The following is a 25,282-nucleotide window of genomic DNA, read 5'->3' on the forward strand; positions in this document are numbered from 1 at the left end:
CTTGCTTACACTTTACTCTATGGACTCACCTTGAATTCTTGCATGAGATCCAAGAGCCCTCTCTTGGGATCTGGATCGGGACCCCTTTCTGGTAAGTTTCCTTAAAAATACATGTAGTATGGGACACATGTTCTTTTTAAATGTAGCTTAAAAAAGACTAGCCTGTAGTCTTTGAAAGAGAGATGAGTATGTGTTAAAGTAAAGGGGAAAATTTCTCCTTCCTTCTCTTTTCTCCCTTACTTTCTACCTTTTGTAATCAGAAGACTTGAAAAATCTTTAAAAAGGGTTTATTTTTGAAAGAACAAGTGAGTGACAGGATGATTTTTCTTGTTCTCCAGGTTGTTGGTATTTATTTGTTTGCCTGTTTATATTTTTAAGTTTTTTATTTTTAATTTTTGTGGGTACATAGTAGGTGTATGTATTTATGGGGTACATGAGCTGTTTTGTTACAGGCATGCAATGTAAAATAATCACATAATAGATAATGGGGTATCCATCCCTCTAACATTCATCCTTCATGTTACAAACTATCCAATTGTACTCTGATTTTAAAATGCACAATTAAGTTATTATTGACTGTAATCACCCCTACTACGCTATCAAAGAGTAGGTCTTATTCATTCTTTCTATTTTTTGTACCCATTAGCCATCCGCACCTCCCCCCGAACCCCTGTGTGTGTATTTTTAAATTAGCCAAATTACCTAGTAGCCTCGCATGAAGGATAAATAGTTTTAAAATGGTAATTCAGTACGTAGAGTAAAAGCCAGTTTTTGTGTTAATTCTTAAGATTGGTTTGGGGTCATTTAGAACTATTAAAGATGGAATATTAGAAAATATTGATTGAACTTACTGAAACAGCTTTGGTGTGTTTTTGTTAGTTTGCCTAGCAAAGGTAATATTCTTTCTTGGTTTGAAGGCTTGTACCATTTAAAAGATTTCTGAATTTAAAAAACTAATATTTTCCCTCTCTCTAAGTGTCTTTAATAACCTTAGATATGTAGTTTCTTAGTTGATGGATACTGGTGGTTCTAGTTGCTTGACATCCTGGGATGCAGACTCTGAGGTGGAGATTTGCATGCAGGAGTTTGTTAGGGTATGTTCTCTGAATCAGCACCTGTCAGGGAGAGAAGCAGGACTGTGCAGAGGATGATGTTGGACAACCATCAAGTCCTTTCTAAGGCCTAGGCTGACCCTACAGGAAGCTCTGAAACTGGGTTGACTCCCTCAGAGTTGTCCTGAATTGGGGATGGGGGCAACATCCTCCTTTAGTCATGGATATGAACTGCCCTTAAGGGGGAGGGCTTAATCATGGGCAAAGCAGCTGTCTTTGGCAGAGGGAAAATTCTGGAGAGGGCTGACAGCCAACAGCACTCCTGGCAGCTGGAAGAATAAACTTTTTGGTCCTGGAGGGATTTAGGGGAACCTGAGAGCATCCATTACAGTGCTATTAAAGCTTGAAATTTAGTAAAAGGGTAGGGGAAGTGGACAAAAGGTCATCAGATAATCTCTGTGTGATGAACATAGTGTTAAGGTAGATAGGTAATTGTACAAGTATAACTAAGATTCACTGCCATCCCTATCAAGATACCAATGACTTTCTTCACAGAATAGGAAAAAACTACTTTAAAGTTCATATGGAACCAAAAAAGAGCCTGCATTGCCAAGACAATCCTAAGCCAAAAGAACAAAGCTGGAGGCATCACACTACCTGACTTCAAACTATACTATAAGGCTACAGTAACCAAAACAGCATGGTACTGGTACCAAAACAGAGATATAGACCAATGGAATAGAACAGAACCCTCAGAAATAACACCACACATCTACAACCATCTGATCTTTGACAAACCTGACAAAAGCAAGAAATGGGGAAAGGATTCCCTATTTAATAAATGGTGCTGGGAAAACTGGCTAGCCATATGTAGAAAGCTGAAACTGGATCCCTTCCTTACACCTTATACAAAAATTAATTCAAGATGGATTAAAGACTTAAATATTAGATCTAAAACCATAAAAGCCCTAGAAGAAAACCTAGGCAATACCATTCAGGACATAGGCATGGGCAAGGACTTCATGTCTAAAACACCAAAAGCAATGGCAACAAAAGACAAAATTGACAAATGGGATCTAATTAAACTAAAGAGCTTCTGCACAGCAAAAGAAACTACCATCAGAGTGAACAGGCAACCTACAGAATGGGAGAAAATTTTTGCAATCTACCCATCTAACAAAGGGCTAATATCCAGAATCTACAAAGAACTCAAACAAATTTACAAGAAAAAAACAACCCCATCAAAAGGTGGGAGAAGGATATGAACAGACACTTTTCAAAAGAAGACATTTATGCAGCCAAAAAACAAATGAAAAAATGCTCATCATCACTGGTCATCTGAGAAATGCAAATCAAAACCACGTAAGATACCATCTCACACCAGTTAGAATGGCGATCATTAAAAAGTCAGGAAATAACAGGTGCTGGAGAGGATGTGGAAAAATAGGAATGCTTTTACACTGTTGGTGGGACTGTAAACTAGTTCGACCATTGTGGAAGACAGTGTGGCGATTCCTCAGGGATCTAGAAGTAGAAATACCATTTGACCCAGCAATCCCTTTACTGGGTATATACCCAAAGTATTATAAATCATGCTACTATAAAGTCACATGCACATATATGTTTATTGTGGCACTATTCACAATAGCAAAGACTTGGAACCAACCCAAATATCCATCAATGATAGACTGGATTAAGAAAATGTGGCACATATACACCATGGAATACTATGCAGCCATAAAAAAGGATGAATTCTTGTTCTTTGCAGGGACATGGATGAAGCTGGAAACCATCATTCTGAGCAAACTATCACAAGGATAGAAAACCAAATACCGCATTTCTCACTCATAGGTGGGAATTGAACAATGAGAACACTTGGACACAGGGTGGGGAACATCACACCCCGGGGCCTGTCGTGGGGTGGGAGGATGGGGGAGGGATAGCATTAGGAGAAATACCTAATGTAAATGACGAATTAATGGGTGCAGCAAACCAACACGGCACATGTATACATATGTAACAAACCTGCACATTGTGCACATGTACCCTAGAACTTAAAGTATAATTAAAAAAAAAAAAGAAAATACAAAAGCAAAAACAAAAAGATGTAATCTGTTAACAGATCCATTTCTCCCGGGTGTGTGTGTATGTGTGTGTTTATGTTAAGGAGGTTTGGTACATAACCCTGTAAAAATAGAACCACCTTTCTTACACAATTTATTTGATTCATGATGTGATTTGTTCTAGTGTTTAATTCCAAACCTGGCTAAGCCACAGATCTTTAAATTGCACATACAGGAATGTGCTTTGTATTATAATTATTTGAGGAAAAATCTGGGAGTATGCTGCATGGAGAAGATGAACATGATCTACAGAAATTTTCTAAAGCCAGGAGTCAAATTGCAGAATCTGATCCACAGTGGGAGATTTAATATGAAGGTCAATGATTAATGACCTGCATTTTTATTTATAATATCACATGGTTTTATATTTCATAAACAATTACAAGAAAAGTACATATAATTAAATCTTAATTTGCTAATTTAAATTGTATAAAAACAGGGAATATATACAACTGAATTTGTGGGTATTCCTTGTATTATTGATCAGTATCTGCCATATGAAAGGGAAGAAACAAAAATGTTTTGAGTCTGCATTTTGGGTGATTTATCTCTCAATACAGTTAATGTATCCTTTCCTTTAGAATGAAGTAATTAATTGAGATACTTTAAGTGATTAATATTTAGTGTTTTTTTCTTTTAACTGGTAGGATAATCAGTTTTGTTTATATTTCTATCATGTATTAGAATTACTAACCAGTTGGAATTGATTTGTATAGCTAGACTTGACTTAACCAGGGAAATGGAATATCTGTAGTGGCTGAAATGCCAAGTTTCTAGACTGTTTGAGTGATACATTGTGGTGGTAGCAATGACTAGTAAACCAGTTGTTACAGCTTCTTCAAGTCATTGTTTTGCCTATTTCCAATCTTTTAATCTCTCTGAAAGTTGGATATGTGATAGGTGAAAATTCCAAGACACTGTTCTGTTGACCTTATGTCCAAGCAAACAAACAAACAAACAAAAAACAAATGTAGAGGTTTCATTAGAGACTGAACTGCAGGAAATCACATCATGTTTTTATCAGCACTCTTTTTATTTGCTTAGGTGAATTGCTTCTTTGTATCACCCTCGGATCTATTCCTATGCAAGCAAGGTATTTATGCAGGAGCTCCTTCCTGGTAAAGCCATTCCTAACCCCCTCTTATGATCACAGCTGCCCATTGACTCTTGGCTCCCATCCAGTCCTCCCAGTCCTCTGACTTTTCTTCTTACTACCCATGTGACCAGTCACTTTTCTCTAGGCTTCAGTTTCTTCATCTGTAAATGGGGATGACGCCCTACCTCAGTGGGTGGTTGTAAGAATTGAATAGACAGTTTAGTGTGGTGCCTGGCACAGAGTAAGTGCCCAATAAGCAGTGGCTTTTCTCTCTGGTGGCTGTTACTGTTATCTGCTGATGCAAACACCTCTCCATAGTAAGCTGCTTATTCCCTGATGCCTGGGACTAGATTTTATTCACATTCCCACACTGCACATCTTGGGCTCTTGGATTAAATGCTTACTAAATCAATACATGAATAACATAAAAATGTGATCCCTACCTTCAAGGAGACCAGACTCTGGTTCTGAAATAATCACAGCAGAAAGCAGAAACTACATCACCATAGGGAGATGTAGTTAAACTAAAAGGTTTAGAGGAGAAAGATATTAATAGGCAGGTTTAAGGCAGGTACTTAGTAGGCACTTTGTTCAGCGTAGTGTTTTTGATGTTGGTAGCCAAAGGTTTTGGGATGCTGAAAATTTTTGGACATGTTCTATTTCTACTGTGAATTTTACACCCTTCAATTTTAATGACAACTTGTTCTTTTAACTGCACATGTGACAGGGATGGACAGAGTGCTCCCTTCTAGCCCACGCAGGTGGAATTAAATCTGAGGGCTTCTGTTAAAAGCATCCAGTTTCTTTTTATACTTTTGCAACCATTTACTAAATATGTTTTCATTTCTTCTGGTTTGCTATTAGACTGAATATATATGGTAATTTCATATGCCTTGTAGTTAGTGTGCGTAGATAATTCAAACATTTTTGCTTTTTTAAGACTTCCATTATATAGTTATTCTACTTAATGACTTTGAAAAGATTCTTTCTCCAGAGAGAGAGAGCCAAACTGGAATTAATTATTTTTTAATCACTTTTTTGGGATAGCATGTTCTGCTTTGTGGTTCTCCCCCCAATCACAGAAGCTAGATTTATGAGAGAAATCACAGGGGGCTCTGTTCAGGCAGTTACTTGTTTGATTCCCCCAGAGGCATTGGCTCTTTGATCTTCTACTAGTGTAGCTCCTCTGATCTTTTATTCTGTAAGGTGTTTGTGTCTCTGTATGATGGATGTTACACTGACCCAAGTAAATGGAAGAAAATTTTCTCTAGCCTTTAAATGTATTGCTTTCCTTGTTCTTTCAAAAAACATACTTTTCTTGGGTAAGAACATTTTAGAGGCATCTGGCATCAAATCAACAGAATTGTGGCCTTTAATGGAATTTGAGGCACTGTGAAGTGGTTTGATTGGTAAGAATCCATTTTTGTTTCTTTCTCCTTGACTATGCCCCCACTTACACAATAACAAAAACAACTCTCCTCCTCCTCTTATTTTTTGAAACAAGAGTATCCGATTTCATTGAATTCTGTACTTTTTTATTTTACTTTTTTGAAATAAGAAAGTTCTTAAAAGGTTTTTATTGTCACTTTTATTTTCTTCCTTGAAGGGGAGGAAAAACTCTCAACTGTGTACAGAGCAAATTAAATTATGAGAAAAATAACCTATGGAGTTAAACAAGATGAACTGAGGTTTTGGAACAAATCTAAGAATTGCCTTGATGTTGTAGGTAGTTTAACCCATGATTCAGAGATATATTAGTCACTTTGATAGACTGTTGATTTGACTAATTACCCTGAAGGCTGGCTGGCTGACTGAATTGCTCAAGTCAGCTAGTAATTTTGATCAAATCAACGAGTAATTATGGTTTTGTGCAAGTAACAAATATAGAATACTGATTATGTTAGACTAAAGAAGATGTCATTGTGATATAATCACATAAAATATTTAATTCAAGCACCATAGCGTCCCTTTTATTTTTTTCTTACTCTAAGGTTTACATTCTCAGAACAAATAATAGAAAAGGTTGTGGTAGCTTTTTGGAGAGAATAATTTTATTCTCTCAGTAAACAGTGTATAAATGTGAACGATTCTCTAGTGCTAAGGTAAATACTCTCATATTTTAAGTGTACTTTAATTGTAATATGCATATTTTTGGGAGCCTTCAGAACTAAATATGGTCAGATTTTTAAAGCTGAAAGTTCTCTAGAAAGGAGCAAGTTATATGGGAGAGCTGGAAGTTACTGCTGCTAATTTCCTTACCAGTTCATTATATAGTTATTAATATTAGTATGATCAGGTCTACCTAAAATCCAAATGCTTGTATTTGTTTGGTTTCTATTCTATCATCATCCTTTCCCTCACTTTTGAAAATTCTTTCTGCAGAGGATGATGTTTATTACTGAATTCTAATTAGCAGTGTTTGTGTGCTATATTTGTGGTTTTCAAAACATTTTAGAAACACAGACATGTTTACTTAATGGAAAAGTCTGTCTTTAATTTTACTTGAGTTGTCTCTTGGATGGCTTACCTGTATTACATTCCTTTTCTATGAAAGCAGGAAATATAATTTACTTGGAACTCCGTGCAGATTTCAGTGTATAATTAGTAACGTTTGTGAAGCCCCTCCAGGGTAGTTATTCTGAAGAGAGCTCTAGTTTTGTATAGTCATTTCATTCATTGTATATGTTCTTGGCATTATCTGCCCCCTTAAAACCAGAGATTGAAAGGGAGAGATGGAGAGAGGGAAGACAATCATTTGCAAGGTTAGGATAATTTTGAGTTTATTCTTCAGGAATTATAGATGTATACCTACTGTTTCCACCAGCCTCTCATAGTGTGGGTATCTCACTGTGCTGAAAGTAGTTCTTGCATTTGAAGACATATATTATTTTTTGTACATCCTGACCCCAAGTGCCTGCTGCTTTGTTGGATATTCAGCTGTTTTGTCCAACTTAATGAGAAAAAAAAAATGTGTTGGTTTCCAACAAATGCCTCGCTAAGGGATGTTAGCTGGTAATTTTTGGTATTTTCATGTTTTGCCTTATTCAGTAACATCAGAATCTAGTCCCCATATATTGCAATTTCACTCTGATAGTATTGGGTCAGATAATCAATTTTTGGTAATTCCCTAATGCATAGAATGGAAGTGAATTATTGTGAATGTATGTGTTAATAACATATAAAATAATTTTTACATGAAAGGAACTATCTAGGTTCCTGTTTTGCTTCCATACTCTCTTCACAACTCCTTTGATTTTAGAAGTCAATTAACTCCAAAGTGCAGGATGCTTTCAAGGGGGAAGTAGGAACCTTGTCTATTCTTGCTCATTGTTTTCTACCTGAAGCACCAACTCTAGGGAGAAATACCACCAAATGCAAAATCTATCTGAAGCAAAACTTAATTTAGAATAGTCTTTGATTTTTCTTTTCTTGCTTTTGCTTTCTCTTTTTTCCCCCTGTGCAAAAGACATTGATACACACATGCTAATTTAGTGGAGAAGACTTTTAATTAAAGAAGCATAGATAGCCTGAAACCATTCAAGTCTATGCCAGTCACTCTAGAGGAAAATGTAGATGAATTGAAGCAGAATATGGGAGAGTTGTGATCTACCCACTTGCTTCTGGAGGCTTATGGATAAATTAATGCATTCCTCCCCATAGAGACAGCTTCTCTGCTTGGAGGGGTGGCGGCCATCCAGTCAATAAGCTATCTTTGCTGTGGCAGAGAAGTTGCTCAGTATAAGTTGTTTCAGCTTTTACTTTTATTTCTTGGAAGTACAGCATGATAAGCCTAAATTCTGGACCTCCAAGCAGAAATTACAGCCTCCTTTACCCTTTGCTAATTGAAGGTGACACGAGGCTTTTTCTATTGTAGGGTCTCTGAAAAGGCAACAACTATTGATTATTATTTACATCTATATGCTGGGCTAGACTTACACGTGTATGTGCGTGTGCTACAGTGTATGTTGTTCTATGTATAAGGGAGAGACATTGAGAATGTATTCTTTGTTGAGTGAGATACAGTACTGCTTTATTCAGGGGTAAACAATCTTGTCAGAATTTCACAAAATGATGCTTGGGACAAAACGAAAGCTTCAAAGCAGTTAGATCTGCTGTTAATGAGTGCAATGTTTTAAAGAGGAAGTTTAAGAAACTTATTTACAGGTGCATAATGATATTTAGTTTTCAGAATAAATCTTAGTTGGAGAGAATAGGTTTTGTACGAGTAGAAAAACAATCTCATAAGAAAAGCCAATTTAAGAGTTGTGGTGTAGCCAGGCGCAGTGGCACATACCTGTAATCCAAGCACCTTGGGAGGCTGAGGCGGGCAGATCACTAGAGCTTAGGAGTTCGAGACCAGCTTGGCCAACATAGTGAAACCGTGTCTCTACTAAAAATACAAAAATTAGCCAGGTGTGGTGGTGCACGCCTGTATTCCCAGCTACTTAGAGGCTGAGGCATGAGAATCGCTTGAACCCAGGAGGCGGGGGTTGCAGTGAACCGAGATGCGTCACTGTACTCCAGCCTGATAACAGAGCAACATCCTGTCTCAAAACAAAAAAACAAAAAAACAAAAAAAAAACAAACAGAAAAAATGTTGCAGTGAATAGTGGTCAAACTGCTTAAGTGAAGTTACAGTAAGCTGAGTGCAGGAAGCTTTTCTGGATATGAGAAATCTTCGTAGTGAGCTACATTTACTTTGACCGATTTCGTTGTTCCTTAAAAAGAGGTCCTAGAAAAAATTGTTGAGAACCATTGAGGCTCCCTGAAAGGGTTTTGGGGAACCCTAGGGTCCCTCAGACCACATTTGGGGAACCACTGATCTAGACTGACAAAAACTTTGGCAGAAGATTAATTTTACAAATTCCTAGAGCTAATCACTTAGACTGAAGGTAAATTGCATAAATTTAATTCACTGAGTATTGTGCAACAATAATATTAAGACAACCACTTAAAAAGTGCTTCTAAAAATAAGACTACCACTCTTCTGTGAATTATTTACATTTTCCTGATATGTTATTTTTGTATATATTTATTCCATTGGAAGTTAACAACTCTTCTAGGTACAGATGTAGTTGGTTTTCCTTTGTATGTTTTCTGTTAAATATCTTTCAGACATTTGGTAGTCATTATGATGGAGTCAAATAGCATATTGTATTAAGCTACTATTTTATCCCTACTCATACCCATCAGGCTATACTCATCGTGCAGGTACTTTCCTTTCATATTGAGACTCAGAAGAGACTTCAAATATGTTGTCATTGCTATACTTATGGTAGACATAGCAAGTCCTTTTCCTTTTATTTAAGTTGTTCTTTTGCTTTTATTTTGTTAAATAAAAAATGTTTTTGCTAAGTAGTACATAAATATGGTACAAAGTTCAAAAAGTCAAAGACGGTACAGTTTGAAAAGTGAGTCTTCCTTCTTCAGCTGTCCCCCAGCCCCCACTGCCCTGTGCTGACTCAGCCACCTTAAGAGTTCTTTTGTATCTTCTTAGAAATCTTCTATGCATCTACAATCATATGGGCTAATACATTGCTTTTCTTCTTACACAAATGGTGGCATACTATACTTGCTGTTCTGTATATATTTTGGCAGCCTTATCCTATCAGTACATTAAGAGCTGTATCTTTTTTATAATTGTAACATAGTATTCCATTACATGGAAGTACCGTCGTTTATATAACCAAACCAGTATTGATGGATATGTAGGGTCTTTTCAATCATTTACCATTTAAACAATGCTGCAAGGTACTAGTGTAATTAGTAGCTATAGATAGAGAGTTATTGGTGGCTAAGAGAATGTGTCTGACTCTGACTTGATAGTCTGAGTCAGACTCCATGATATCTGTGTGACTTTCATGAGATGAGTTCTTTTTACTTCTGCTGTGTTCATAGCAGAACTTTTTGTTATCACAGAAGTCACAAAATTCCACAACTACATCTTCAGTAATACCATTAGAATGTGAACTGGCTATTAGCCTGTTTTGGGACTCGATTCTCAATGGTTTTACCATGAATGCATCTTTAAAGTGGGTTTTAAACTTTATTGAAGCGGGGCACCTCATGGACCCTTTATAGAATTGGCTGAAAACTACAGCCACCTCTCTTCAGAAAAATATGACCACAGTTTATGAGATTCATGGATGTATATGGAATTTTATTGTTATTTCACTAATTACACTTAGTACTTTTATATCATGTGGATAAAGAACCTTTTTGAAAGATTGGTTTTCACGTTTCAAAAGGTAAGCATCACATCATCTGGATAACACTACAGGTTGCAAAGCTGCACATGTTCACATGAAGGGATTTAAAGCACTGGGTGGGGAACTAATTCTGATTGATAAAACTGTAGATACAGGTATTAGACTAAACAGCATCACTTGCCAAAGGCACCTACTCTTCCGAAGAACATGACCAAGACAAAAACTTACATTTCCGTTTTTTTCCAGGAACATTTTTTGAATATAACTTTATGAAGTGAGTGGGTTCTTCTTAGAAAGATTCAGAGCATCTACTTCAAGTCTCGCCTTTCAAGTTCTACCCTATAGAACTTGTCAGATCATTTTTTTCTGCGTTTACCTTAGTCAACTTTTAGGGTTTTGTGGCAAGAATCTTAAACAAGTTGTTTCTTAATAGCTTTCAACAAAATAGTGATGTGAAAGGATGGTGTATACTATCAAGAGTACAGTGATCAGTTGGGTTGGTGGGGAGACTTTCCCCAAGAATGGTCCAATTTTTAGGTTTCAACAAATCACCCTATGTGTATAAGAAACTTTTCTGTTCAATCGCCAATGAGCTGATGTCTCAATACTTGCTATAAATTTCAAAATACATGATTTTTACATTCTAAATCCTTGCCTATAGGGATTTAGTTTCTTCTTTAAATTTTTTTTTAATTTTAAGCTTTATCGAGGTATAATTGATCTACTTAGTTTCTTAAATAGCTTTAAAATTAAGTCCAAAAACAAATTTCAGATAGGAATTTGAATATTTTAATTTTTCTTTTCACATTTATTCTGCTCATCAGTCAGTTGCATGGCACTTGGGTATGACATAGTTGGTAGCCTGTTCTTGTGAAATTAAGGTGTAAAACGAAGTAGGATTGTTTCGTGGGATTATTAAGTTTTAGGTATCTTGTTACTGTTTTGAAGCATGTATTTTCCAAAGCTGGAAACCATTTGGAATGTGTGTATTGACCGAATTTTCTTTGTGCACATTTTGTGTGTTAACTGGTGACCTAGAAGTTGGTGGAATGAAATAAGATTCTGATTTACTGAAATGATGGACGTTTTACAGTGAATGAGCTGGAGTTAAACTATGGCAAGTTGAGGGAGGCTTAAGCACAAGGTCCAGAAGAATAGGGGGCTATTAGATGCTTGCTTTATTTTTCGCAGTCCAGCATTGCCCTGTGATATTGTGGTGAGAGAGAAAAGAGAACTGGGCCAGAAGATTAGAGCACAGGGAGGATTTAGGTTTAATAGGATTTTATGAGGCTCTAAGAAGAGGTTGTCTGAGGTAATTTGACCCAAAATGAAACACCCTCCTCAATACTGCTATTAGTTATAATTGAGGGCACAAGGTTCACCTCTCTTAAGGTGTTCCCAATATTTGATGAGTCTTCATCCTTAGATGGAATTTTACATGATAAGCACATTTACAGTAATAGACTTTTTATGTATTTTTAATGTATTTAGTAGCAGCCAATTCAGGGCATTCCAAAGTACATTCTCAAACAAGGAATTTTTCTATTGGCAGTTGCTCAGGAAATAAACAAACAAAACCTCAACCATGGAATTATATTTACTGTGGCTGATTCCTGTGCTGTACGTTCCTTAAGTCAAATATGCCTTAGTAGTAAAAAGAATCCTATCTGCAACTAGATTTCTTATAAAGATTTTTGTACAAAGGCCATCATCCTTCTTTAATGATTATCTGATTACCCCTCTCCAATTGGTATAACAGTTGTGATAAAGTACATAAAATAATGACTCAAGCTGTAAGAGACCTAAGAAATCCTGCTTTAGTTGTAACTGCTTACTTAAGTGACATTCCAAAAGAAGAGTCCCATTTTTCACTCAAGGTTTCACAGCTGGTTAGAGCTAGAACTAGAGTTTTGGGTCCCTGCCTCCTAGCTCAAAGCTCAGGTTCCCAGGTTGGGACTTTAAATTTTTAGACTTTCAGGCTTGGACTGAGCCAACAACTCTTAGCCATTACCCTTTGTTCCCTACTTTAAATCTACCTATATTCTCTAGCCATTTCCACAAACCAACCAGAGTAATATCAGGAGGGATGAAGAAGGAGGGGTAGGAAGGGAGCAGCTGTGCTTCCCATCAAGTATAAGGTAGTGGTTTTGGTTTGGAAACTCACTGTGAAAGACTTGGCTTTGCCTCCCTTTTATCTCTAGCACTCTCCTGCCTGTGTTCTTGATCTCACCTTTCTTCTGCTCCTTTTGCTCCATCAAAAATTTTTTTCTTGTATCTTCAAATTATCCATGTTCATTGGTTCATTCCCATTAGGCCTGCCAATATAATCACTTTTCCTTCAATAAAAATGTTCCTCTGGCTCCGTCTCCCCTTAAGGTGGCCATTCCATTTCTTTCCCTTAAGAATTTTTAAAAATAGTTCATCATTAGAGGGTATTTATTTAAATAGATAAAAGAATTGAAGGATTGTATGAGATAATATTTAAATGCCAAGATGTTTATAATTTAAGTTTAGTCTGATAGTGAGAAAGGGATATATCAAAATATAGTTATTGAAAGTTCAGGAGAAAATGCGATTTTGACATATTTTTAGCTTTTCTAATTATTGTAGCTGTCCAAATAGTCTGAAGTTGGGTAAGATGTCTATCTGGGAATGAAGTTTTTACACTGGAAAAAGTGAAGAAATTTTTACATTGGAAAAGAGGTGTGATTTAGATGGCTAGAATCTGAGCTTTTATGATTATATGATATATTTTATAATTCTGTAAGGTGGAAGCATATGTTTTGCTTTTTGCATCGTCAAATAAATATATTTTTGAAAAACAGCAAATAAAAATAGATATAATTCTTTGGCCAGTTATCCCTGTCTCTAACAATATTTAATATAATTTTTCTTTCCTTATTGATGGAAAGTATTTTTATATATAATATTAATGAGATATAAATATGGCCACTCAATAATGTCTATAGTCAGTTCTGTCTTTGCAGTGTAGAATTTATGCTGAAATATCAAGCTATTGTGTATATATTTTGACAGCTCATCTCTTTCTTGCCCATTACCACAACCAAAAAACTCAACCACACCACACACCTACATGTACCCACTGTTGCAGAGTTCTTTGAGTATTTTTTTTGTGTTGGTGGTTTTTTTGAAGAAAGATAAAAAAAAAAAATCACTCCTTGGCATCTAAATGGTTTGTAGAGCTCTCTCTCAGGCATGAAATTTGAGTCAATGTGCGTGTGTGTCTTTACGGGAAGAACAGACTGGATGTGTGCCAAGAGTGGCAAGGTTTACTTGAAACATTTTTGACATCACGTACCTTAGACTGAAGAGTGCAGAGGGAAAGAAAGGAGAAACGTCTGATGATGCCATATTCATGACAGACTCACATTTTAGTGACTGCAGCTGCTTTACCTACTTACAGCTTTTGCCTCCATTCTGTCCTCTGTTCTTCTCTTGGGAGTTTTAACATTGGACTGGGAATATAGAGATTTATATTCTATTTCTATCAAAACTAACTTGTGCTGGGCATGGTGGCTCATGCCTGTAATCGTAGCCCTTTGGGAAGCCAAAACGGGAGGATTGCTTGAGCTCAGGAGTTCGAGACCAGCCTGGGCAACATAGGGAGACCCTGTCTGTACAAAAAATAAAAAAAAATTGGACAGGTGTGGTGGCACATGCCTGTAGTCCCAGCTAGTTGGGAGGCTGAGGCGGGAGGATTGCTTGTGCCCAGGAGTTCAAGGCTGCAGTGAGCTATGATGGCTTCTGCACTCCAGCCTGGGTGACGGATTGAGACCCTGTCTCTAATAAAACAACAACAACAACCAACAAACAACAACAACAGCAAACTAGTAAGCTCATGACATTGGCTATTTATCCTGTCTATACTGCATTCTCACCGTTTCTGAGAAGATTGCATGTAAATTCCTTCTGAAAACTAACTTGAAGGATCTTAGCATATCTTTCTGTTTTTGATTTAGAAGCAATTGGCATGATGTATGTCCCTTTCATACCTTTGAAGAAGAATCTTTGAATTCTGGAGCTGGAAAGACCTGAGTCTTGTAGCTTTTCGATCTCTGGGATAACCCAAAACTTTGATTTTCTTCGTTATGATCATTATGTAACCTAAATGAAAGGCCTTGACATTTTCACAGAAATGTAGTGTGTAGAATAACAAGGAAGTTGATTCAGAATCTTGTTTTATCTCTTATCATTTAAAACAAGGCTGTAAACGTAAATGTTTATAAGGGCTAGTGAGGTAACCTGAATGAGGTGAAGGTTCTGGCAGTAAGATCACAGGGAGTGGCAGGGACTGTGGGGACGGGAGAATGCGTACCCTGCAAATGTGGGATAGCCACTCTTGATGTTTGAAACACCAGATGGACCCAATAGTAGCAAAGGGCTATGGTTGCCACTGGACAGTGTCCACTGAAAACAAGTTTGTAGTATTTGGAATTTTAGTTTGGGGAATTCAATTTTCATAATAAAATACAGCTATAGAAGAAACACACAGGCAGTTTTCCTGGAGTATGTGATTTGTGTACGTCTTCTAACAGGTCGTCCTTTCTATATACCTTAACCCTCCTCCATTCTTTTTCAAAAATGTTTCTTTCCTCAGTACTATGCTTACAAGTGTTCTGTTCTTATGTCCCAAAAATTCTTTCTAAGACCTTTTCATGTTGAATGGTTGCCCTCCTACTAACAGAAGTGCTTGTTTTAAATACTCCTAAACTATTTTCCAGTGTCTAATTCTACTCCCCACAAGGAACTTAACCCCTGAGTCTCCTCTGAAGCCCACTTTCTCCCATCTTACTGTTAGTAGGGAGGAATAGCCGATCGGTGTTCTCCTTGTAATACCCTTCCTATTACTGTGTTGATAATGGCTACCCCCTGTTTTCTTTTGACATTACAAGTCTACAAACTTTTATTATGGCTTTTGTTTTCCAGGGTTCTGGTAATTGTAATTACTTTTTTCTGAACTCTTCCCAATCTGTACATGAAAAAAAATAATATTTTGAATTATACCCAGTCCTTTTATGGGCTGATCAAACTAGTGAGACAATACCACTGCCTTACTGCTTTTGTCAGTGCCACACAAATGGATCATATTCACCGTACACTCTATGACCTCAATTTCTTTTTTCCCCTATTTGCTGTCTGGTAGTCAGGATTTCTTTGTATTTTTTCCATGTTTCATTTTTCATTTGTAAGTGTGCTACCTTGCACTCACACCTAATAAACACTATCTTGTTTTTGATGGATCATTTCTATCTCTGATTTGTCAAGGTTACTTGGAATTCCATTATTTTTCAGAAAAGCTAGAAACTTTAACCTAGTTTATAGCCACAAAATGATTGAGAATCCTTTCAATTCTGACAGCCATTGATTTAAAAAAATATTCAATCAAATTAGACCCAGGAATCTGCGTGCTGTTTTATAACACCTCCCCCAAGTTGCATCAAGCCGTTTATTTCTCTTGCTGTTAACTCATGGTTTTCCTGTTACTGGGTGTTTTTAAACTCTGCAAACACTGGTATCATAATAGTTTGGTGCAAAAATAATTGCGGTTTTTGCCCTTGAAAGTAATGGCAAAAACCGCAATTACTTTTGCACCAACCTAATAGTTTCTTACTTGATTCTAGGAACTAGACTTGAGCTTGAGTGCTTTAGAATAGTAATTTTTGGGGGTTGTGGCTGGTTGTAGTGGAGAGAAGAAACCCAATAAATAATTGTTTCATTTACTCATGTATCTTAGCTAGCATTATTATTTTGTATTTTTAGTAGCAAAGTAGGAGAAAACAGGAGAGCCTTTAGATTGAGTATAATACCTGTTTTGTAGATTTTTTTCTGTGTTGGACTTTGAGAATGTCTAAGCTTTGATTTAAATTTAATAGTCAGTTTCCTATTTAATTTAAGAACATAATAAAATTCATTTTTTTGTTATTGCCATTACAGGTTTTGGAAGGTGACAATGAAATGTGAAGAAGTTACATTTCTCAAACTTGAAAGTTAGTGACTGCTTACCAAATTTTAATGAAAATTAAATATGACTTAGAAGCATTGATTTATGAAGGCTTATGATGTCATCGGTTTCGACAGAAAGCAAACTCCAGCAGGCTGTGAGCCTACAGGGAGTTGACCCAGAAACATGCATGATTGTATTTAAAAACCACTGGGCACAGGTAATGTATGAATTCCACTTTTTTTGCTGGTCTCAGTAACCCCAGGGGCCTCCATCACACTGAATCAGGGTTTTCTACCTCTGTGATAGGTAACTAGATTGCTAGAAACACAGGGAGGGAAACTCTTTCAGATAGGAAGAAAAGTAACTTTTTCTTCTTGCTTTCCTAGAATAGGTATCTGGTCGAAAGCCATGGTTTTCACAAAAGCAATTAGGGTACATGCATGTTACTTGGATATTTTTAGAAGAACAGCAGTTGTTCTTTAAAGTGACTTTTATATCGCTTTGCAATATACTTGACCGTAATTACATCCTCTCTCTCTCTCTTCCCTGCTGATTTCCGTCCAGTTCTTAAGCTCTAATAATACTAAAATACACATTTATTAAACATTTACCAAGTACTCTGTTGAGTACTTCAAATGCCTTATGTCATTTAATCTTCTCCACAAACCTGTAAGGTAGCTAATGTTAGTTTCCTCATTTTACAGAAGAGGGAATAGAAAATTACCGAGGTTAAATAACTTGCTTAAGGTTATACAACTAGTAAGTTACTAAGCCCGTTACTTAGGCTTTGGTGCCTTGACTCCAAAGCTCATGTGTTTGATCTCTGTGCTCTACCATTTTGGGGCTGGTGGTCCCTGTGTAATTTAATGAAAAACGCCTGAGTATACCTGAATATATGTCTTCATTACAAAGTTTTTATAAAATTTTTTTTGATTATTTACTTTGACTCCTCTGATCTGCTGTGTGAATAATTAAGGGTTGAATGTTCAGAAAATTTACTATCCCGCCCCTTTCCTTAGGGAGTTTACACATAGTAAAATAAATAAAATTGTCATTCTTTACTGCTTGCCCAACATTGCACTCCCCAGGTGAGCTGGTAAGTGGCTATTTATGTGACAGTTTTTTAATGACTACCCAGTTCCTTCTTGTGGCCGGAAACAGCACACTGGTTAAAGCACTGAGCCTGTAAATCACAGCAATTATAGGGGACACAGTTTAGATCAAGACCAAGCAAAATCAATTCTGCTTCTGAGCCGTTTATACTTTGTAGCTTCTTGTTACTATCTAGTATAAACCTTCTCCGATTTTTTGTGCATTCTCTGACTTTTTACCATTAGAATTTTAATGGATTTGCTATGGACATTAGGGCACATATGCTTTAGTTAAGGGAAGAAAGTAATTTAGGAGTTTTCCAGATAATTAGAGTAATAACCTTTGGCTTTGCACTTTTATAAATATTTTAAAGCAGTATCTCCAAGGCGAGGTGGTGAATCCTAAGGAATAAGCCCAGTAGTTCATTGGGTGTAGGAAGAATATTTTAGAAGGTCTGTTTCTCTCTTTACCTTTTACAAATTTCTGTTTTGTGTTTAAAACGTACATTATACATTTGTATATTAGTGTCTGTATGATTACTAATTTATTTATTTGTGCTTATTTAAAAAATCTATTAGTGCATAATCATATGTTTTTAACTGAGAACATTTTCAGCTCCAGTCATTTCATTAGGCTTAGGAAGTCTATCTTACTACGTAATCTTCGCTCCCAGCCCATTTTGTTTATTCGTTTGCGCATAATACCTTTGATTATAATCATTTCTGCTGGGGTAACTGTGATATGATCCATTTAGTATTCTGTGCCACTTTCCAAAGACATGATATATCATCAACTTCTTGATTATATATAGGTGGGTCATCTGCCCTGTCAGATTCTGTCCCAGGCAGGCTTTCTCCAAATATGAGGAATGTGTCAGTACATTGTGTCACATTGTTGAAAGACGATTGGTCCCAGAATCATATTATTCATTTCCATAACAATACAAATGACTTCAGTATTATTGCACATTTTGGGTTCTCTGAAGCACAGTACAGATACATAGTACTCTCAGTGCAGACAAGTCTTGAGTTGAAGGTAAGGATAACTTTGTCATAGGGGATACTGTTTAGTTGTTAAATATTTTCTTTTATAAAGTTGAGACACTCATGGTCTTACTGTTGGCTCAGCCATTTCTTTACCTTTAGGCAGGTGTTTTTAACCTTTTTTTAGGCTTAATGTTTCCTTTTAAATAAATCCGGAAAATGCTCTCAGTCTCTGCCTACAGAGGCTCTTGAGGGCCTTTCTGTTATCTTTATGAATGAAAATGCTGGTTGAAGAAATCTATATGAGTGTAAAAGTGTTATTGTTCAATGGAGATTTACTGAGCACACACTCCAGGCATGTCGCTGTAGGCATCACAGGTGGGACTTGAGAATGTATAAGCCTTGGTCTGGGCTTTAAAAAATGTATAAGCTAATTCAGATGACAATGCAAGATACATTATTACAAAATGAATAACCATGATTACAGGAATTAAGTCAAGAGAAGGGGCTATTATGGCTGGAAATGGCCTGGGAATGGAGAAAGTGAGATTTTGCTACGTTGGCTATGGAAAAGGAAGATTTTGATGACAGACAGGAAAATAATATTTCAGAGAATGGATACTAGAAACAAATGCTCAATTTCAGCTTTTTTGGATGGTACATATAAAAGAGGGGGAGGCAAAAAAATCAGAGCCAGGCAGAGATGTGGGACCAAGAGTAAGATAAGGAATGAGATCTTCAGTTGGGGGGAATGAATGCTACTTATTTGTTGTTTTGGAGTTTCATACGTTAGCTCTTGGCTGTGAGTTGTTGGGCTGGGGTGGGTGAAGAGCAGTTGCAGAGGATTGGGAAAAGAGCTCAAGTTTGACATAAGCTCCTAGGCCTACTGTGACTGCAGCCCCTGGGTTCACCTGAGGCAACCCAAGAAAAACCTGTAAGGCTGGTAGGGAATGAGGCATAGACAAAGCTGGGAAGCATTTTATTTGCCCGGGTGTCTGTTACCTGCCCAGTGTAATGCTTTTTTAAAAGTTAAATTAGCAAAAAGTGTTGGCCGGGTGCTGTGGCTCACGCCTATAATCCCAGCACTTTGGAAGGATGAGGCGGGCACATGATGAGGTCAGGAGTTTGAGACCAACCTGCAACATAGAGAAACCCCATCTCTACTAAAAATACAAAAATTAGCCGGGCATGGTGGCGGGTGCCTGTAATCCCAGCTACTCAGGAGGCTGAGGCAGGAGAATCACTTGAACCCAGGAGGTGGAGGTTGCAGTGAGCCGAAATTGCGCCACTGCACTCCAGCCTGGGTGACAGAGCAAGACAATGTCTTTAAAAAAAAAAAAAGGAAAAAAATGAAGGCAACGAAAGCCTGTGGTATCCCAAGTTCTGTATGTTAGGAGACTTAAGTATAAATTCAACATAATTAACTTGTATTTGACAGGTTCTGTTCTGCTATTTGTTAATAGCTTCTTTTCCAGAGCTTGAGTTAAAAAGCAAACATTGATGGAGGAGATCTGCTTGCCCACTTATACCTTAGAGCCTGTCAGAGGCAGCTAGTTATACAACCAGCCATCATCCAAGCAGTCTGTGATTCTGGGGAGTTGCCAGGGGAGAGACCTTAAATGGCCCAGTGGTGCACTTGAGGTTCCCAACTGTTTCTGGGTCCAGTGATCTCATGGCATCCCCAGAATCATTCTAGAGTAGACTTTCAGGAATGGTTGCATTCCAAATAGTGACACTGAAGAGTCTGGGCTGTAGAAAGTAGCCCCTGACTTCCTGTCACCTTCTGAAATGCCATTTTATGCTATAAGTTGCCAGAGCAATGAATCTCAAACCCAGATCTGTCTGATTCATTCCTCTGGTTGAACCTTCCAGTGGCATCTGGCCACCTACAGCCCAGGATGACATACAGAATTTGTTATGTCCTGGCTTCTGTTACTCTCTGCCTCTCATTTAATCTCCAAAAATGCAAAGTTGCTTGGGGTTCCTAGCCACCCCCTCTCCTGGCAGCGTCCATCATGCTGTTTCATCCCTCTGTGCCTTAGGCACTCCTTCTTCTTTCTGCCTGAAATATTCCTCCCACTGGTTAAATGCCTGTCCTTCTACAGGCCTCATTTGAGGGATCATTTGCTCTAAGAAACCTTCCCTGCCCTCTTTCATGCTCCCACCCCATGTTCAAGCATTAACCTGAGTATTCTATCACTCTTACACCAACCACCTTTTAATTTAATTACTTATATTTTTAGAGAGAGAGTCTCTCTATGTTGCACTGGAGTGCAGTGGCTATTCACAGGTGTGATCATGGCACACTACAGCCTTGAACTCCTGGCTCAAGAGATCCTGCTCCCTCAGTCTCCCAAATAGCTGGGACTGCAGAGATGTGCCACTGCGTGTAGCCCAACCACTTTTTATTAAAATTACATATACAGTATCTTCTTCACACTCATTACGGGCTCCTCAAGATCAGAGGCCATTTGTAACTTACATCCCCATTGCCCGGAACAGAGTGTGACATATAGTAGATGTTCAATAAATGATTGAACTGAAAGGCAGTCAGTATGAAATACAAGTTTAAAAGAGCTAGGCAACTTAGGAAACAGCTTTCAACATACACTAATTTTAAAACATTGTATAATTTGTCACCGGCAAGATCTTTGGACTTGCATTACATGATCTGGAAGAGTGTGTGTATATACTTAATTTTTATAGTAGTCTATTAGAACAGTTTATTCTCTAGTAGACTGTTGTTTTTATCTCTTGCCTTTGTTTCTTTGTTTTTATCTGAATGGAAAAGAGGACAGAAATAGTAAGAAGCATTAGCCCACCAGGCAATAAACTATTCAACTAGACTGCCATGTGAATTAAATTCCCTACACTAGTTATTTTTGATGGCACAGTTGTACTTTCTGAAGCTTCATGGACCTTGCTCTATTCATTTTCTATCTGCTCCTTTCAAGCATTGAATTCCAAAAGGTCTCTGCTCTTAGAGCCAGGAGAACAGAGGAGGTGGGTTAAAACAAATCAATTGGAAATGCACATTTCTGTCTTTGCTTCTAGTTAGTTAATAGCCCAGAATGACTTCTTTCTACCTTCAGCCTTTAAAAATAAGCTGTTTAAAAATTTTTTAGGCTAAGAAAATATCAGAGCTCAAATAAAGTAATAGTGATGGATGAGGAAAAGTCAGTGGGTTTAGTAACCTTTTTCATCTTGGAGGGGGTAGGGATGGGAAAAAACAGAACCATCTAGATTGGTTAATTAAGTCAAATGTCTTCCCACAAAAATGAAAAACAGATAATATACTTGAGTTATGGTATTTTGTGTAGAGCTCCAAGTAGCCCGAATCTAAAGTCCAGAGCATCCATGCATGGATTTGACATGTATACTGTATTTGAGTCTCATTCCCTTGCTCTGCTCATCTCCACTCTTTTGCTCTGTGTCTTGTAGTAGACTAAATGACAGAGAAAAATTAAGTAAAGCCTTTGAGAGATGAACAGTTGGGACGTATTAGAGAACTCTGATTAATTTTCTAAATATCTTAGTAAATTGATGTTTGTTAACATTTCAAAAAGTTCTCTCTCTCTTCCAAGCCTTACAGGTAGCTCTAGCCTTGACAGTAAAAGGTAAAGTGAACCAAAGTTATACTTCTTAAGTTAGATGGCCGAGGCATTAACTTGCACTTCTATCAGACTCTAAAGTGGTTGAGCATGGCCGGGTGCAGTGGCTCTTGCCTGTAATCCCAGCACTTTGGGAAGCCGAGATGGGCGGATCACCAAAGGTGAGGAGTTTGAGACCAGCCTGGCCAACATGGTGAAACACCATCTCTACTAAAATACAAAAGTTAGCCAGGTGTGGTGGCACATGCCTGTAATCCCAGCTACTTGGGAGGCTGAGGCAGGAGACTTGCTTGAACCCGGGAGGCTGAGGCAGGAGACTTGCTTGAACCCAGGAGGCAGAAGTTGCAGTGAGCTGAGATTGCACCATTGCACTCCAGCCTGAGTGATAGAGCGAGACTCCATCTCAAAAAATAAAAATTAAAATAGAAATACAATGCTTGAGCATGTTGAAATGTCAGCAGCTCTCTTACTGTGTGCTTGGTGGTAAGTTTGATTTTTGCTGTGGTTGAAATTAGTGTTCTTTGAAATATTATTATTTGGATCATTACTCATAAGGCCTTTCCATAACTGTTTTATCCAAGATTTAGGCAAGCCTCTGGAGCTCAGGGCTGGAGCTGACATTAAAAAACTGGTGTTAAGTGAATACGTATTATAAAGCTGTTATCTTAATATAAAAAGAAGTGACTTGGTAGAGGTCTCCCTGTGGAAATAGATGCACAAGGAACACTTCATACTGAAAGACACAGCTGTTAAGTAATGAACAAGGACTGTATGGAAACTTTTGTGTAGTTATTTGGTACATTAAGTGGAATTTGGCTTTAGATGGCTAAATCTTGCCCTTCAGTGTGTTGGAAAATATTGCATAGTAACTTGTTTTTTTCCACAATGCCACCTTATTTTAGCATTCCAAAGGATTTGGAAGTATGGGTTTTACACATATGACTTTCTTAAAATAACTAGGCTCTAACTTTGGTAGCATAAATAATTACCTACTTATACATGCATGTATGTAAGACATAGAATAATATTAAGTGGAATCAAAGCTAGTCTCCTGAGAGAGAAACACTTGTGTTTATCCTGAAGGGTAATCATTTGTAGCTGACGTACAATTAAGTGATTTATGTAGAGCCTTCATTTTGAAAGCATTTGCACTTCCTGTTTAGAATTTGTGCCCATTTGAAATTCAGGCCAATTATCATTGGGTCACAGGGGCCATCATAAGGGATAAGGATAGGAGTATCTGATACTACTTAGTGAAAGAAATATGCTATTTATTAATCTTATTTAGCCCCAGTAATTCTCACATTTTTAAGTCAAACGGCTTTGAAATTAGGTTAAGTTTAGCTCTATAAATTCGATATTTTTAAGAGCATTGTTCACACTGTTGATTTTTATGTGTTTCTTTCTTTTTGGAATTGTGATACTTTACATTTAGGATCAATATGTGATCAAGGCTAATGATGCACCCAAACACACACACACACACACACACACACACACACACACGTCTGCGTTTCTTAAAGTTTGTAGATCAACAAATGTCTAGCTATGATCCACAAAACGTTTAAGTTGCTATTTCTGATTCCAGCTGGTTTACTTAATTAATGAGCGTGGGCTTTATAAGGTGTTGATTAGTTTTTTAAATGGTATTTTCAGCCTAACAAAGTAAATTTGTTTTATAATTTGGAAATATTTGCCAAGTATATTTTGGTTGCTTTCATTCTTTTACCTACTGAGATCCCTCCGGCCCCATTAATTTTGTCTTTTTCCCCTGAGCTGAATCCCTGAGACTGTCTAGATAGCTGAGAAGAAGCCAGGTATGGGAAATGAGTCAAGGTTGAGAGTATAAGACAGCTGGTAATCAGGAGTAGACCAGGCCGGAGGAGCCACTGTGAGCAGCATGAAATCATGGCATCCACAGCACTGGAAGGTAAAAGTTGGTATGTGGGTGGAACTCTCAGCAAGCAGAAATCAGGGACACAGAAATATTGGAGTTTGATGGGAGTGATATGAAAAGAGGGCACAAAAGGAAAAAATAAGGAAAAGTCCAGGTCACATCAGAGATCAGTTTATAGAAACTGAAAGAACTGTGACACCATTGGAGTCACAAACTTGGGACATTGGGACAGAAGTTCTTTGGCATTTCAGTGCAAATTGTGCTCTAGTCAAGAAGCTTCTTAGGCATTCCCTGCCAACATAGGAACCAGTCCCAAGGTTGGGCCACCAGAGCCCGCTTGTAAAAGCAGGTCATGGGTGTGTCTGCCTGGAAAGGAAAAAGAGGTAGCCTGGGAAGGTCCTAAGGAGAGAGGTTAAGGACATGTGGCAACACAAGCATAATCAGCACTTTGCTGAGCATTGTGTGTTCCATGACTCACATACATTGGTTATAACACACCCATCTTCCAGGCAGTAAAACCAGTGGGTTAGGGCTGGGTCTTCAATGTGTCTGCTCCATCTGAAGGCAGTATAAGGGAACTACTATAAAGAGGGTAAAGATGCTCCAGTTTAAAAGCTGCTAAACAGTTTGCATTCTGTATAAAAATCTTAGTTCTCTTTTTAAAGTTTTTCATAGCAAAAAGAGGTCTGTTTGTAAAGGAATGAATTGGAATAAATAATATAAATGAAAGTTAATGAGAAAAATACAATTTATGGTTATGTAAATAAAGACTTTTGCTGTATCTTTCATATTTGCATGCACATATATTGTATATATAAAATATAAATACATATGCATATTTATAAATTTATATTGCTTAGAAATTGCTGAGTCTTAAGAGATCTCTAATTGTTAATTGTTTTAAACTCAATGGTTTGGTCTTTTTTGGGCATTAGTACATGATTACTTTGTCTACCTTTGTTTTTATTTAAATTATGAAATTAGGTAAACTTACAGGAAGGAATAACTAATTAACCTTAAAATCTCATTTATATCTCTTTAGACTCAATCATATATCTACTTGGCAATGTATTTGCTTTTTAACTTACATTTTAATGATATAAAACGAATTTACTTAGTGTTTATTTTTGATGGGTCTATTGTATGGTGATATAACATATTTTGATTCTAATTCTCTTATTCTTGACCATTTGAGTCAATAGTATTTTTTTCATTATTGGAAAATTGAACATTTTTTAGCAAATTATTTTTGGG

The 25,282-nt window shown here is 37.2% G+C and overlaps 1 protein-coding gene across 5 annotated transcripts in view; it reads left to right on the top strand.

Moving 5' to 3' along the window:
- The window catches only part of FHIP1A (FHF complex subunit HOOK interacting protein 1A), a 258,783-nt gene that overhangs the window by 137,850 nt on the left and 95,651 nt on the right, over nt 1-25,282 (top strand). For all 5 annotated transcript variants that reach the window (XM_034959259.3, XM_055111917.2, XM_055111918.2 and 2 more), the window contains one exon: nt 16,436-16,662. In XM_034959259.3, coding sequence (XP_034815150.1) covers nt 16,558-16,662 — 105 coding nt within the window. In that variant the 5' untranslated portion in view covers nt 16,436-16,557. The remainder of the gene's footprint in view (nt 1-16,435; nt 16,663-25,282) is intronic.

Source organism: Pan paniscus, chromosome 3 (assembly GCF_029289425.2).
Source record: "Pan paniscus chromosome 3, NHGRI_mPanPan1-v2.0_pri, whole genome shotgun sequence".
Classification (NCBI taxonomy): Eukaryota; Metazoa; Chordata; class Mammalia; order Primates; family Hominidae; genus Pan; species Pan paniscus.